A 17,212-nucleotide genomic window follows, 5' to 3' on the forward strand; every position below is an offset into this window, starting at 1 on the left:
CAGATTATTTCAAAATTCACAATCATATTTTAACTATTTTAAGCGAAACTCATTCTTGTTCATGATGGTAAATGGAAATGGGCTTCAATTCAAGTTAAATTTGACATAGAATTATTCCATACATATATAGCTAGGATTTTGGCCTCATAAATTCCCGGATGCCCAAACATTAACCATGCACCTTTATGCATTTAGCTTTTGAATAAAGTTAGAATAGTTTGGTGGTTAGCTCACTAGTTCGTTTAAGCAAATGGCCAAGATTCGAATTCCGTTTGTACATGTAACAACCTGTTAGCTAGCAGCAAATTCTTAAATAGAGTTCACTAATCCTCAATTTTTCCTTCTATGGGTAGCAACTAGCAATTCATTGGCCATCAACAGATTATATCAGTCACATTTTGATTATTTGTATCACAGTAAGATAAATCTTATGAGTTATTTCATTGTGATGTACCTAATAATATTACAAAGGATACACATCAACCATTATTTAAGGTATTGCCAAAGCTAACATCTTAACTGAAAGTATACAATCAATAAGAAAAAGTATATTTATGTATAGCACTCAGCACAATAACGAAGCATACCTCACCACAATACTAGATTGTAGGAAGCAAGACAGCTATTAATGATTACCCTAGCATTTGATACTTCAAGTTTCGCCATGAATAGTCAAAACTCACATCTGAATGCAACTTGATGCACAATGCATCTTGCTCAGTACTTTTACATTGATCACAACGTAATAAAACCAATGAGGAATAATGTAGTGCAAAGAATGGCAGAATAGGACCTATCCTTTTAAAACGTGTTTAAGTAGTTTCAGTAACACCTCTACTATATATCCTTAATTAAGCAGTAAGTTTAATGTAAGAATTTTCATAACAATAAGAATTAATAATCTATGGTTTTAAACCAATCAAATTGAATGTTAGATAACTTAAATTTTTCATGAGCAGTGGATTGATTTTCATGTTGTTAAGTTTTCCTGAGAAAATGATTGGATACTTAAGAAACATCATATGGATTAAGGAATGTGATAGAGTAGAGTCCAAGATGAATTCACTTTTCCATATCTGAGTTCTATTATCACCAAAACTGTAGTTTATGAAATACAAGGCTAGGCACCCTCCTAGTATCACGATTCACGAGATTGGTCCATATTCTTCTCCTTCCTGTTCTTCATTGGGACAATGAAATCAAGAAAGGTCAATTTCATCATAGTATCGTCATGAAATATTTCGTTTAGATCAGAGCAGTAGCGAGCTTCTGCAGGGTCCTTGATGAAGACGAATGAAGGGGTGAGTGCGGAGGAGAAATTTTACAAGAGATTCATTTGACAAATTCACTAGACTCCACACCTAGCATCTCAAGTTTGCAGGAGAAACGTATTATCCCCAAAAGAATCTACAATTAAAACTTCTAGGATTGGATTCATAAGGTTTTGACATGATAAAAGAAAAGTACATTATGCAATCTGCAAAATAAAGCATCTAAAGTTTTACATAACCAACTAAGAAATAAAACATCTAAAGTTTTGCATAACCAACTAAACTTCATTTGCACTTTTCAAATGTTCTTCTTCCCCATGTGTCAAGCTGTTCACTTGTATGTTGGCTCCTAATTCTCTTTCTTTGTCTGATGCTAACCTTTAGCAACACCAGGTTGTTCAAATTATTCATGGTGAACTTGATGGCCTGTAAAAAAAAAAGCTCAGGTAAAAGACAAAGTTTTAGACATGAAAATAATCTAAACTTCAAAACTGCACCACAAGCCCGGACTACAGGAAGCAAGACAGTGATCAGTGATTCCCAAGCATTGATAAATTCAAATTTCAGCATCCAGAAACAAAAGTCACATTTGATTGGAACTTGATGCAAAATGCAATGAAAACTAACAGGTCGTGCAAAGCATAGGAAAATGGTTACATATGGATTTCCTTCTTCATCTTCTTCTTGTTATCCTTATCCTTAATGTCACCAGGGAGTGGCAAGAGACTCTCTGTATACACAATAATGGGTTCACGTCTGGGAAGCTGACAACACAGATCTTTAAAATGCTTGAGCAGGTCTCCTCTGACATTATATATGAAGTACCCTGTTTTACCACAGGAAGTATAACCTCTTCCAATAATATCCCTATTACTAGATAAGCACAGAGGCTTGCAAGGAATCTGATAGAGAGTCCAAGATGAGTGCACTTTATATTCTTTCATCACCCATACGTCAGTGTTACGACAATCATCATTGGGAGAAGACAAGGCTAGGCAGCCTCCGAGTAGGGCAACACGTGGATAGGAGCATGACAGTTGTTCCGGCGCAGATATAGTTGAAAAAGTCATTTGCATTAAATCAAAGATAACAATAGCATCCCTATAATCATTAAGATCCCAAGGCACCCAATGAACAGCGCCATTAAAGAACAACCCACCACAATGCCAGTAATGAAAACCCGAGAGTTTGGGGACAGAAACATCAAGATTAATCCATGAATTGGTTCTCAAGGAAAAGCAATCCAAATGATATTGTCCTTCGCAATCGCACCAAGCTACAAGAAGTAAGTAATCATCCTGTGATGCATCATAACCAAATCCATGCAGATACACATTGTTAGCAATCCTGCCATAGACAGGGGACTTACTACGATGAACAATATGAGAGTAGGATATTCTTTTGCTGGATCCAGTGAGTGGGTTCCATACCACAAGAAAATGTGGGTCTCGATGGAAGAGAATAAAGCCTCTGCAGGATCCTACGACCAAAAAAACAGAAGGTGGTTTCTTTCGGAAAGGGGGACACACCTCTTTTTGTGATGCATCATTGTCGTCTAGGTAGACCAAGTCGGCCATAGTGTCGTTTTTCATGAAGAAGCATGCCTTGGTGGCAGCAGGAGAGTGGTGAAAATGCAATTCCGCAAAGTCACGATTAGAAATTAGAGAGCACCAGAGCTTGGAAACGCACCTGAGGCGAGCGAGATGTCTGATCGGCACCCGCAGAAAGATTATGTGAATCAGGTCAAGAGGGAGGATGTCGTGAATGCTCTTGCTCTTGCCATTCTGATGCTTCTTTTCCATGCTCGATTCCTCTTTTGCTTTGTTCACCGTGTGCTTCAACTTCTTCTTATCCATGTTTGGATTGCTGAGCTTTTCGCAATTCATATGCCAATTTTTAATTTTTACGGGAAGAAAGGTTTTCTTTAGTTACCACATAAGTGCGGTAACCAGTTGAAATCTGTTTTTAAAAGAATATTTAGGATTTTATTTATAATGCGTTAGGTTAAGAAGATTTAAATTTAAAATTTTGAATTTTAATTTGGTTATTCTGATTTTTTAAAATTTTTAAATTAAAAAAATAATAAATATATTTAATTGTGTCTGTTTTAGTTTTTTAAAATTAATATTTAAAAAAATTAAATAAATAACAATATTTAGTTATATTATTCTAAATTTTATAAAAATAAAATATATAAATTCTATTTTTAAGGATTCATTTTGAAAAGGGTATAAAATAGTAAAGTTAAATTTATTTAGTATTTTTATTTAGTTCATTAACAAATCACTCTAAATTAAATTTTTTAATTTAATATATTTTTCACTCTTATATTCTAATTATTTATTCAATATTTTCTAATTTTATCTTTCACAAAAAAAATACTGTGCAATTAACATTAAAATATTTATACTATAATAAATTAATCAGATAAAAATATTCGAATAAACAATTTTTTTAACCAATTCCTGAACAACCATAGTTTATTTTCTCTCCTTTTTTTATTTTTTTAAAAGTCTTTTGTTTTAGTATATTTTGTAATAAAAAACTATGTTACATTTTTCATTTTAAATTTTTGTGGTTTAATATACAAGGTGATTAAATATTAATTTCTTTTTGTCTAAGTCAGCCATAATTTACTAGAGAACAAATTAAAACCAACAGCGTTAACAGCATGATTAAAAAAAAAGTGTATATTTTGTGTATATAATTGATAAAATAAAATATCTTTAAGTTTTACATAAATAATTTTACTTGTACATTCACTATCACATCTTTAGTCATTAAACAGCCAAATAAAAAAAATATGGAAGCAAGCAAATTAAATAATCTTCTCTATTATGATACTTAGATTTAGATAGAGCTCTAGAAAAAGTCAAAAAACAGGAAAAATAATGAGACACAAAACTGATATTAGTGTCCACAACATAGTTTACAATATAGAATTTGTAACAATTTTAAAAGTTGTAAAAGTATATACTCAAGATAGTTAAATTTTTATATTTTATGTGCACATATTTGAGCCCGAAATACACAATTGAAAACCTACATCATAAAAAAATTTATTACATTTAAAAACTAATATAGTAGAGATTATATAAAAATTGACAATTTCATCCAAATATTTTATCATTATTGTAACACCCTTATTATCAAAATGTCACAATTTCGATTGCTTCACTCTGATAACGAGAAGTATTACGACAACTTACGTATACATAATAATAAAATAGGAGCATTTGACTTGAAACTGTATCGCTGTTTTCTTTAAAAATACAGAAATGCTTTTTCATGAAAACAAACAAACATATACATATATACAAAACTTCTTACTCAAGCAACTTACAAATATTATATATATACATGTCATTACAGTCACGAATCATATCCCTCTTACAAGAATTTAGTAATAAAGACGAGGAAAATCTATTACATATGAATACAAACAAAAACAACATATCTAAGTACTTAACAAAAACTCTGCAAATTTATTCGCCCGTCTTGAAAAGATAAAATTGTAGGGAGTGACAACCTAATCACATAGTCTTACACTCTTACCACAGATTTTCAGAATTGTCATAAGAAGATATTTAAAAAGAAAATTGTTTTCAAGTACAGTGCTCATTGCTTGTCATATGAAACTTTTGAAAATCAACTATTAACTTGCAAAAATCCAAAACTTTTTTTAAGAAATCAGTTAATTATCCAAAATTCAAAGCCTTTCTTTTCTTAGAAGAAGATCTTAAAAAGTTAAAAGTTTCTTAAACTGTATGAATGACCAACCTGGTTCAAGCATAGGTTCATTAAGTTTATGCTAAACTAGCTTGATTTTTCATACTTAACTAAACCTTAATCAGAAACCAATCATGCAATTAATCAACACTATCATCAATTCAGCACCAATACTCAATCTCAAAAGTACCACATCAGAACAAACACAGGTAAAAAAGATAAGGAAAATACAGGTATAGATAGCAGATACAACAAGGAGTTTAGATAGCAATTAATAACAGTTGAGATACTGATGCAAGTTCTTCCCTTCTGAATAAGGTAGATTCATATCTGAAAGAGGTTTACAATAAGTTCTTTCAAAATTGACTATTTGTCCCTCTGTTAGAGGCGTTCCCGAAATGTCTGCGATCGAGTAAATAATCGAAAATAGCAATATAAAGAAGATATCATTATTCATTAAATAAAAAAAGAGACTGATAAAAATGTTCTACTTTATAAATAGACTAAGTAGAAATTGTTTACTAAAATTTGATTATCATTCATTAGAATGATAACAATAGTTTATTACAATTCAGAATTCTATTTTCTAGCAGTTAGGTAAACCAAGACAAATTCAAACCCAAATAAAACATACAAATGCATATGATGAATGTTTGTCCTACAGCCAACCCGATATGTCCGGTAGCTACCTTGGACATTGTCCTCTTGAAAACAGGTGAGCAGTACAGAACCACAATTCCCATCTGGTGAGTGGTACACCACCACGATTCCCACAGACGTTTTCAATTGGAAAACAACAAATTCGTCGGCAGTAAACCACCATGATCCCCACGCACAACAATCTTTACCCGGAGCAAGTGGACAATGCCACTGCCTCTCAACCGGTCACATATATCTCAATCAAATTCAAATTCATTTTCAAATTCATTTTCAATATCATTCAACAATCAGACTTTAAAATCAATCCTCATCATTCTTCATTCCTTAATATCACACCTCCCATTACGTTCATCAATAATTCATATCAAAATATAATTCATTCTTTTCTAAATAAAACAAACTCAAAACGTATTTATTTTCTTAATAACTCAAAATCAAATCATGTAATCCTTAAAATCCAAATCTTTCTAAATAACCACTTAAAACGAAACTTTCAATTTTTTTAAAAATTTTGGCAACATCTCCTTTAAAATTCCGAATTTGCCACCCTTCAAGGATCCCATCCAAAACATTTCTCAAACTCTTTTAAAATCATTTCCAAAATTAGACCAATTCCATTATCTCAAACCATTTCAATTCTAAAAAAAAATAATTTCCCATAAATCAACAAAACCAATTCCAATGCCGATTCATTTTCAATATCAAATTAACTCCAAAACCAAGAAAACCACTTTTCATAATAATCAATCAAATCAACTTTCCAAATTCATTTTTATTAGCAACCACACACCACTCAAGCAATAAATAATTCAATCCAGTAAACAACCACATCCATAAACAACCACATCCATAAGACTTGCATAATTACATTAATATATTTTTCATATATCTATTTATAACAATTCTGTAATATAAAATAAATTAAAAAAAATCCCTACCTCGACCAGTCGAAACCCAACAACTATACAGCGGGCCAAAAATCCTTTTCCTTGGCCCGCAACTGCAGCAGCTGCAACCACCACAACTTCATTCCACTCCCACGACAACGGGTGTGTTTGGGGTTCACGTTGGAGAACAAAAAAGCTCGTTTGAACGTCTTGAACGCCACATTGTTATGTTTGGCAATTTTTTGAAACCTCTAACCCAGAATTGCTTTCATCTGTGAACGTACGTTCACGAGAAGCTAAAAATTCAAGCTTCTGCGTTCACGTTGGAAAAATTAATAATCGTTGGAAGAGTTAAGTAACAAATTTATTTCATATCTACCAACTGTACCCTTCCTTTCTTCTATAAAAAAGGATGCTCATAACCACATAATTTCACACAGTAGTAGTTCTTTCTATGTTTTTAGTAGTTACAAAATTTTTTTTATCAAACTCTTTCAGATTTGTTTCCATCACTGCCAAAGTAAAGATTTTAATTTTCTTTTTAGTATTTTTTAGTTCTTTCTTTCATATTTTAATTTTTATATTTTTTATTGTATTTTTTATTTATATGATAAATATTTTTCATATTATTTTTTAGTGTTTCTGATGTTATTTTTTATTTTCTATTCTTATATTTTTATTGTATTTTTTTATTTATATGACAACTATTGTTGATATAAATTTTATTTTTATTAATTTTTATGATATTTTTATTATTTTTTATTTATATAGATTATTTTTTTCTATCCTTTATTGTACTTATTATTTTTTAGTTCATATGAATTTTTTTTATCCTTTACTGTTCTTTATGTTTAATATGTAAGGTGTCTTTTTTATTTTTATTTGACTTTGTTCTTTTTTATTTTTTACTTATTTTTATCATTGACCTTTTTTATATTATTTTTCAGTGTTGTAATCTCTCATCTCTTAGGTATGTAATTAATTTTTTTATGGTATTTTTTTATTTCTTGCTCATATAAATTTTATTTTTCTTTTTTTTATGCCCTGTGTTTATATTGTTGGTTGTATATGATATATATTGTTGATATATATTGTTCATATGAATTTTATTTTTCTTCTTTTTTATTATATTTCTTTTATTCATATGATATATATATTATTGATTTTATAAAATTTTTATCGTTTTTTATTTACATGAATTCTCGTTTTATATTTTGTTTTTGTTTTGGCTGAAATTTTTTATTTTTTATTCGATATGTAAAATTTATAATTATAATTTTCATATATTATATTTTATTGTAACTTTTTTTATAAAATGAATTAATAAGATCTATTCAAATATTTAAAATAAAATAATAGAATAATATAAAAAATTATTTTAATTGATGTCTCTTTTAGTAATTTTTCATCTAAAAGTGATTTTAAATAGTATAACCCAAACAACATTTATTTTACTATAATCAATTTTGATATAAAAATTGCCAAACATAAATCACGTTAACACAAACTTACTTTTCATCAAAAGCAAGTTTGTAAAATCACTTCTATGCAAACTCTCGTTTGCAAACTGAAATCCAAACACACACAACCACAGCAACTTTAATCGTTACATGCAACTTCAAAAACTCAACCCTATCGCAAAAATGCCGCAAATTTCTCAACCGCAAATTCCAATGACGGCGAAACCACCTGGCGACCCCTTATCTCTCCATGTGCATTCTGGTTCACTCCCGACGACGGTGTGCAGGCGACGGCGACAGATCTGGCGGTGACGAAAGTCACAGCGATGCAAAACAAAGGCACGAACAGCGGCGATGGTGGCTGGGCTTGACGGTGACACAGGGTGACGGCAACGATCCTTCGCGCGGCAGCTCTGGGCAGAACGCACGTCTTCTTCCTCTCTCACTGGCTTAGTTCACTGTTTTCATTTAATTGCAAATTTCATTTCGCCACATCGGGTTAATCAAAGCATTTTCTCTCATTTTATTGTTTAGGACAGACTTTGCTCTTTGTTTCAAAAGGTTACTTTATTTGTATCTATTATCTAATTACTAGAGAAAATATTATCAGTGCCCTATATCAACAAGAATCTTGAAATTGATTTTGATTTAACAAGAAAAGCCTCCCTATATTGTTGTTTCTAAAACAAGTAAATTCATCCAAGTTATGATTAATGTCATGTCCTATACCACCAAATAAGAAACTACGTTAACTTGCTTCATCCATCTTATAAAAAATAAGAATAAAGTGTCGTTTTTGTCCCTTACGTTTGGAGTAAGTCTCAAAGTTGGCACTAATGTTTGAATCGTCCTATTTAAATCCCTAACGTTTTAAAATTGACTCAATGTTGTCCTGCCGTTAAGAATCTGTTAACAGAATTGACGGCGGGACAAAATTGAGACGATTTTGAAACGTTAGGAACTTAAATAGGACGAAAATATTGGGGACAAAAACGATACAAAGAAATAAATTTTAATTTATCCTTCACTAATATCAATCTTTTACCGTACATAGTTATTCAATTATTTTTTAATCACATTTAAGTAAATTACACTTAATCACATTACTTTGATTCTAAATAATTTATTTTTTTATAATTTTACTCTTAAAGATTTTTACTCACCATGAAATATTTGTAAAATGACTAGAATCACATTACTTTATTGTATATGTATCATTTTTTTTCCCAACAAGTTTATGTACTAGTCATTCTACAAATAATTTATGATGAGTAAAAAATTTTAAGAGTAAAATTATAAAAAAATAAATTTATTTGGAATAAAATTAATGTGATTAAGTGTAATTTACTTAGATGTGATTAAAAAATAATTAAATAACTATGTACCGTAAAAAATTGATATTATTGAAAGATAAAATTAAAATTTATTTCTATGTATCGTTTTTGTTCCCAACGTGTTCCTCCTATTTTTGTCCCTAACGTTTTAAAATCGTCTCAATTTTGTCCCGCCGTCAATTCCGTTAAGAGATTCCTAACAGGACAACATCGAGTCAATTTTGAAACATTAGGGACTTAAATAGGATGATTCAAACGTTAGGGACAACTTTGAGATTTACTCAAACGTTAGGAACAAAAATGATACTTTACTAAAAAAGTAATTAGCATACAGCATACCTACAACTTCTTTATCACATTTTGATGTGATGTAGTAAACATAATTTGTTTTTTAATTTGGTAAAATGTTGCATTTTAGTATTTTTATTACAATCACCAATATAGTCATTAAGACCAAGTGAAATTTTTTAATTAGTTGTTGTATATCATTCTTTAGTGGCGATTTATTGTTGCTTTACTCCTATTCAGTTCTGTTTTGAGTTTGCATTATGCATATTCTGAAATATTGCTAGTTACTCTAGTCTGATCTATCTGTCTTGGATTGGTAGTTTCTTTTACATATTAGTTTAAGTGTAGCAGGTTGATGTAAGAATGTAAGATACAAATCCCTAGTAATTGACTTATAGCAATCTGATCAAGAACAACTTTTTGGTTTTAAAGATATTGTTATTATGATGATGAAGAAAATAGATAGAAAGCTCATCAAAAACAATTTTGTGGTTTCAAAGAAGCAGACAGGGCAAGTGCACATAGTGGATTCGCCACCAAAATAGTGTTGTCGCTTACAAGCCCAAGATGTTACAGATGTGAAGGATTGAAGAGAGATATTCTTAGATGGGATATTGCAGAGTAAACCGGAGAGCTTATCTATTTGGATGTTGTGAGGTTGGGTCTTGGATATAATGTTGTTTGTTTGGTTTTATGTGTGATGTATTTTTCAAAGCACTTACTCAAATGAAAATGCTAAAAATATCTTTTTATAAAGATACTTGTGTTAAGAGTGTGATTTGTTTGTTTAGTCCCACTTTAAATAAAGGTAATACTTTTATAACATATCAAAATCAAATTCTGCAATTCATCGTCTAATGTTAAAAAATAAGTATATTTACATGAAGAGAATTATAAAATTTATTCACTATTTTTTTAATCGCCTTAGTTCATATAAAAGGAATATTCTTTTTTCTTTGTTTGTTTCTTAGAGGTTTTTTTATCGAGGTTCCTCTTATATGTGTATTCTATTGGTGAGTGCCATGATAATTTAATATTGTTTTGAGATTTCGTTAATAGTTACCTGTTTAAGCTTGTATAGCTTCGTAGTTTTAGAGTAAAGCTTTACTAAACTATCAAATTTAAAAAAGAAAAGAAAAGAAAAGAAAAGTGAAGGTAAAATTGCAATCTTTTTCTCAACAAGCTAAGTGCACTATAGGCTATAGCATTTACTCTACCATTTGCTGAGAATTGATTTTTAACAATGCACTTTTGCTTGACTTATAATCAAGATAATTATATGCTTATATTTATGTACTTACATGCAGAAAAATGGAACTTAATAAGCCAATACAGCTCACTCTTAAAGCAAAAAAACTGAATTAGTTGTTTCCACCAATCATCAATGCATTGAAGAAAAGGCAATCAGCTATGATGTAAGCTTTTTGGAATCATTTAAACAGAGGAATCAGTATTCAAAGAACCGAATCTAATGATAGATCAGTGAAAGATAATGCAACAAAGAAAATATTGTACAGCTATAAAACAGAAAGAAGTAAATGTAAAACTTCAACTGCATTCATAATCTAAGAAATATTATTTTACTATTATATATAATTAAAAGACATATTGAATTTAACAAGAGGGAACTCAATTGCATTTTCAAATGTTTGAGTTTTTCCCAAACATAGTTGGAAGAAAATCATACTTTAAAGTAAAAGAAAAATAGAACAAGAGTTTTGAGATGCTTCTTTCCAGCTCAACTTGCAAACCTACACTTCATTTACAACAGAATCAAGTGTCCAAGTTGTTAGGGTTTTTGGCAGGAAGAAAATTCATATGCCTACTCCATCAATTCCGTTAAAAAGACGAGCATTTTCCCGCGTTTTTTTGTTCTCTTTTCAGTTCCTAGAAATAATGCAACTTTGGAATCAGCTATTTGGAACCAATTTACAGCGACCATAAATTCTTTTTTTTTTTTAGTTACTGCTGATTTTGGTCAAAGGTTTCAAGCAATGAACAACAAATCTTAATTCAAGGATTAATGTGATTTCTTAATAAGCATTTGCTGAATTCAAGTTCACCATCAAAGCTCATTAGTAGTTACAAGATAGTAATTTTAATTCTCATTGTACGAAGATTCACTTTTCATCATGCATCACAATGCAAGTAAAAGTTGATAAAAATAAAAGCTTAGCTTGTTTCTTTTGTCTTAAGACTTCTAGTGTTGACAATAGTAAAAACCAGTTTAGTCAAGGGAAAAAAATTTTTGATTATATTTTTAGCGGTTCAACTAGGTTAGAATAATTTAAAAAAATTAAAATAAATACATCCAAATAAATTTAGTATCTTTTTAAAATTAAATACACATCCAAAATATAAACTAAATAAAACTGAAATTTAAAATTTAAATTTTAAAATTTTCATTTCGATTTTAAGATTTTTAATTACTAAGTACTAACCGATTATAATTTAATACACATCCAAAAATAAAATTTTAGATTTTATGATTTTGAATGTGTTTCAAAAATATTTTGTATATAACTTAATAATTTTAGATGTGTTATAATTGAAAAAAGAATCAATTTTTATGAACATTCCATCTACATCTTCTTATGATGAGTACAATTATTTACAATTGACTTACGAATGTGTCAATTAATTATTTATTGTGCAATTTTATAAATTTGGATGGGTAAATAAATTATTTTAACATGAATTTTGAATGTGTTAATAAAATAATTAGCGTTCGATCTTATAATTTGAAAGTGTATTTTTGAATTTTAAATTTTACTCGTATAATTTTGAATGTGCTCAAGAAGCACTTTGTGTATAATTGTATAGTTTTGAATGTTTTGAAAAAGAAAAAAAATTGAAGTGAGTTGAATTTATTTTGAAAACTTCATTGATTTTTTAAAAATCAGTGCACGAAAAATTGTTACAAACTTTTATGATTTGGTTGTACTTTTACACCATTCGATGTAATCTCATACTATTAAAAATACTAATGATGACTATAAATCACAAAATGTACTTACCCTTGATATTTCTGAATAGAAAATACTAAATTTTAAACAGAAAATATTTTCACAAACTAAATAAATCATAAATTTAACCAAATTTTAATGTTGCTCTAAAAGAAAGTGCATTAAAAAAATAATTTAATTTCTCATTGTGAAGTGAAAGTAGGTAAACAAGCAAGCTCTGATGCCTCTGAACTAGTTGCAAAACATGAGACAATGTTACATTTTTTTTTCATCTTCTTATCAGATTCATCAATAGTCAAACTAGAAACTGAGACATCTTGAAGGAACTGACTAAATAGCAATCTGATCGAGAACATTTTTGTGGTTTAGAAAGAAAAACAACAACAACGATAGAAAACTAGATATCAAGCTAATTAATTTTTGTCATAATAACTATTTTTTCTTATTATAATGTTACAGATTAAGTATTTTTTAATTTAATTTATACTGTAAATAGTAATATTTTATTTCATTAGTTACCTAATAAATTAAAAGAAATATAAAAGCTTGATGTCCAATTATTTTTTTCATTATTTTTTTATTTTCTTCCATCACTATAACCCAAAACAACAGATGCACTTATTATTATTTCTATTGTAGAGTTATTGTTATTTTTATTATCTCATATATATTGCTTACTCTTTTATTATATTATTATTGTTATCTTTTTTTTCATTTTTATTCTCACTCTTTCTTGATTTTCATTTATATAGACATAGATATTTATTATAAAAATAAAATTTTTAAAATCAATAAAAAGTAAAAGTATATTTAATTGGGATGTATCATTATTTAATGCTAAAGTAATATATAAAATACTATTAAAATATATTGTGATACATATATATAATAAATGATAGGAAGAAAGATTTCAACCGTAATAAAATATATGAAAAGATGATCAATTAATTATATCAATGAGACTAATAAACAATAAATTAAATATTACTATATTAATTTATTAATGACGTGACAAACAATTGCATGATACCCATAATAAGGAATCAATTATTCAATTTAATTGAATAATCTTGAATTGTTTATAAAGTTATTTTTACGGTCAATAACGGTGACAATTTTTTAAAACTCAAAAAATTATTGATAAAAAGATGTGTGATAAATTACAAAAAAAATTTTTTAGGTATACAATTTTTATATTTTCTTATTTTGTTTATTAATTATTCTTACAATTTGATATTTAAAAACGAAAAAAAATAAGCATTCTCATTTCTTTTGTTTTTTCACTAGGATAAGAAAATGAAGGCCTCTTTATATTCAAATTCATATTTTGGCTTACCACTTAAAAAAATTAACACAAATATAAATATTCATGACATTTAAGCAAAATTATATTTTGTAAATAACTAACATCCATTTTGGTTTATATATACTCCTTTTGAAGCAGACTATTATTATTATTATTATTTGAATTATGTTTTTTCTGAGAATATATATATCTCTTTATTGTGTGGTTTTATAATTTAATATTTTTAAAAAAATTATAATAATTTTAAGGTAAAAAAATGATATAAATAAGATATCGTCAATATTAAAATAATAAAAAATATTTATCTAATAAATTTGAAGAGTGAATAATATATTAATAAAAAAATTATTTAAAAAACAATAGAAAAGTGGCTGAACTGTAATAATGCCCGCTAATTATTTTATCAATACATCGAAACTTATATCCATATAATTTTTTTGCAATTCCAAATTTATAAAATTATACATCCAAAATTATAAAATTACACAACTAAAATCACAAGATTACATACCAAATAATTGATAGACAACAAAAATCATCAATAAGAATGAATAAATTCTCAACACTTGCAAGAACAATAATACTTTCATATCTAATTTTTGAAAAATTAGAAATGGCACAGCAGAAACACAATCACATCCAATATTAACATGAATAACATGAACACATCTAAAATTAGATCATTATACATCCAAATTACACTAATATTTTAAATCTGAAATCAATAAAGTAGTAAAAATTAGATTTAAAAACATCCACATTACATTCATTTTACAAAACCCCCAATCATACATAGTTGTGCAAGCAGACTTACTTTAGACGGAGAAGGATCGCAACGGTAAAGGAGAGCCAAAACGAAAGAGGCGTGCGGGAGAGCTAGGTGTGCTGGGTTTTTGAGTTTTTACAGAGGAAAGGTTTTCTTTAGTTACCATTTACCACATAGAAAAGATGACTAGTTAAAATCTGTATTTAAAAGAATATTTAGGGTTTTATTTATGATGTGTTACTATTAAGAATGTTTAAATTTAAAATTTAAATTTTAATTTGGTTATTCTTTTTTTTATATTTGTTTTTAAATTAAAAAAAATAATAAATGTATTTGGATGTGTTTGTTTTAATTTTTTTAAATTAATGTTAAAAAAAAATTAATAAATAACAATATTTAAAAGATACTTAATTACATTGTTATGAATTTTACAAAAATAAAATATAAGTCCTATTTTTAAGAATTTATTTTGAAAAATGTATAAAATAATAAAGTTAGATTTATTTAGTGTACCGTACCTTATAACCCTATATCTCGGCCACGTCAGCCACATTAAACAAGTAAGCAGCAGATAATCACGACGTGATAACAATCCCAAGGATCTCGATTAAAACTGAAATCCACTCTAACAAACCATCAAATGAAATCAATCAACAACTCTATAAAACGGCAGCCACCAACTCAAATAGTCAAGGCAACACTTGAATACACTGGTACACATTTCCTGCGCTTATACTCTGTTTTATAACTACTCTCCACTAACTTGATCGTCGGAGTCCTTTTTACAGGTTCTCCGCCCGGTTCGTGCTCAAGCTAGGCGTCTCTCCGCTGCAGAACAAAGCCTCTTTCATCGACCACTGGAAGCCGACGTATAGCACGGAGCCGCGCATTCTTGCACGAACATTTGGCTCCCACCGTGGGACCCAACCCCACCTCGCTCTTTAAGTTCCTGAGGCTAACGACGTAACATCTTGCTTTCCACTTTCTCTTCAGGTACCAAGCCATGACGGACATGGCCCTCCTTATATTAACTAAGTTCGGCCCCTGTATACAGCCAACTCGACATGTTCGGTAGCTAACCCGGACATCGTCCTCTTAAAAATGGGTGAGCGATACAAAACCACGATCCCCACCTGGTGAGCGGTACACCACCACGATCTCCACCATCTGTGAGTGGTACACTAACACGATTTCCACAGACGTTTTCAATTGGAAAACAACAAACTCGTGGGCGGTAAACCACCGCGATCCCCACGCACATCAATCTTTACTTAGAGCAAGTGGACAATACCACTGCCTTTTATCCGGTCACATATATCTCAATCAAATACAAATTCATTTTCAAATTCATTCTCAATATCATTCAATTTATTCAACAATCAGACTTTAAAATCAATCCTCATTATCCTTCATTCCTTAATATCACATCTCCCATTACGTTCATTAATAATTCATGCTCAAAACATAATTCATTCTTTTTTAAATAAAACAAACTTAAAACGTAATCCTTTTCTTAATAACTCAAAATCAAATCATATAATCCTTAAAATCCAAATCTTTCTAAATAACCACTTCAAACGAAACTTTTATTTTTTATAAAAATTTCGACAGCATTTTCTCTAAAATTCGGACTTTGCCACCCTTTAAGGATCCCAACCAAATTATTTCCCAAACTCTTTTAAAATCATTTCCAAAATCAGACCAATTCCATTATCTCAAACTATTTTCAATTCTTAAAAAAATCATTTCCGATAAATCAACAAAACCAATTCCAATGCCGATTCATTTTCAATATCAAATTAACTCCAAAACTAAGAAAACCACTTTTCATAATAATCAATCAAATCAAATTTTTAAATTCATTTTTATCAGCAACAACACACCACTCAAGCAATGAATAATTCAATCCAGTAAACAACTACATCCATAAGACTCACATAATCACAGAAATATATTTTTCACATGAATATCTATTTATAACAATTCTGTAGTACAAAATAAATTTTAACGAAATCTGTACTCGACTAATCAAAACCCAACAGCTATACAGCGTGTCAAAAATCCATTTTTCTCGGCCCACAATAGTGGCAGCCACAACCATCACAGCTCCATTCCACTTCTGCGATAACCGCAACAACTCTAATCGTTATATGCAACCTTGAAAACTCAACCCTATCGCAAAAACGCCACAAATTCCTCAGTAACATATAACAGAAAAGCGACTAAATTAATTTTTGGAGGAAAACGACTTACTGTACCAATAAAGAACCAAGATAAGAGCAACTGCAACTCCAACAATCGACTCTAGGAGCGTTTTCTGGTGACAGAGGCACGGCAGCCATGACAGCAGTAGCAGCGGAGCTCCAACGGCAGCGGAACCACCCCGCGACCCCTTATCTCTCCACGCGCGTTCTGTTTCTTTCCCGGTGACGGAGTGCATGGCGACGGCGACGGGAGTCACAACGATGCGAAACAGAGGCAGGAACGGCGGCGATGGTGGCTGGGCTTGACGGTGACACAAGATGACGGCTCCAGGGGTGGCGAC

The 17,212-nt window shown here is 29.6% G+C and overlaps 1 protein-coding gene across 2 annotated transcripts in view; it reads right to left on the bottom strand.

Moving 5' to 3' along the window:
• Nucleotides 1-1,408: 1,408 nt before the first annotated feature.
• Nucleotides 1,409-17,212, bottom strand: part of LOC107486476 (F-box/kelch-repeat protein At3g06240-like) — a 43,499-nt gene continuing 27,695 nt past the window's right edge. Inside the window, exons 4-5 of one of the 2 annotated variants that reach the window (XM_052260861.1) lie at nucleotides 1,929-2,121; nucleotides 1,409-1,697 (exon numbers count right to left, since the gene is read on the bottom strand). In XM_052260861.1, coding sequence (XP_052116821.1) covers nucleotides 1,679-1,697; nucleotides 1,929-2,121 — 212 coding nt within the window. In that variant the 3' untranslated portion in view covers nucleotides 1,409-1,678. Of the gene's footprint in view, nucleotides 1,698-1,928; nucleotides 3,127-17,212 lie in introns of those variants that run through there. The other variant, XM_016107026.3, reaches the window with a different exon arrangement.

The sequence above is a fragment of the Arachis duranensis genome, chromosome 4 (assembly GCF_000817695.3).
Source record: "Arachis duranensis cultivar V14167 chromosome 4, aradu.V14167.gnm2.J7QH, whole genome shotgun sequence".
NCBI lineage: Eukaryota > Viridiplantae > Streptophyta > Magnoliopsida > Fabales > Fabaceae > Arachis > Arachis duranensis.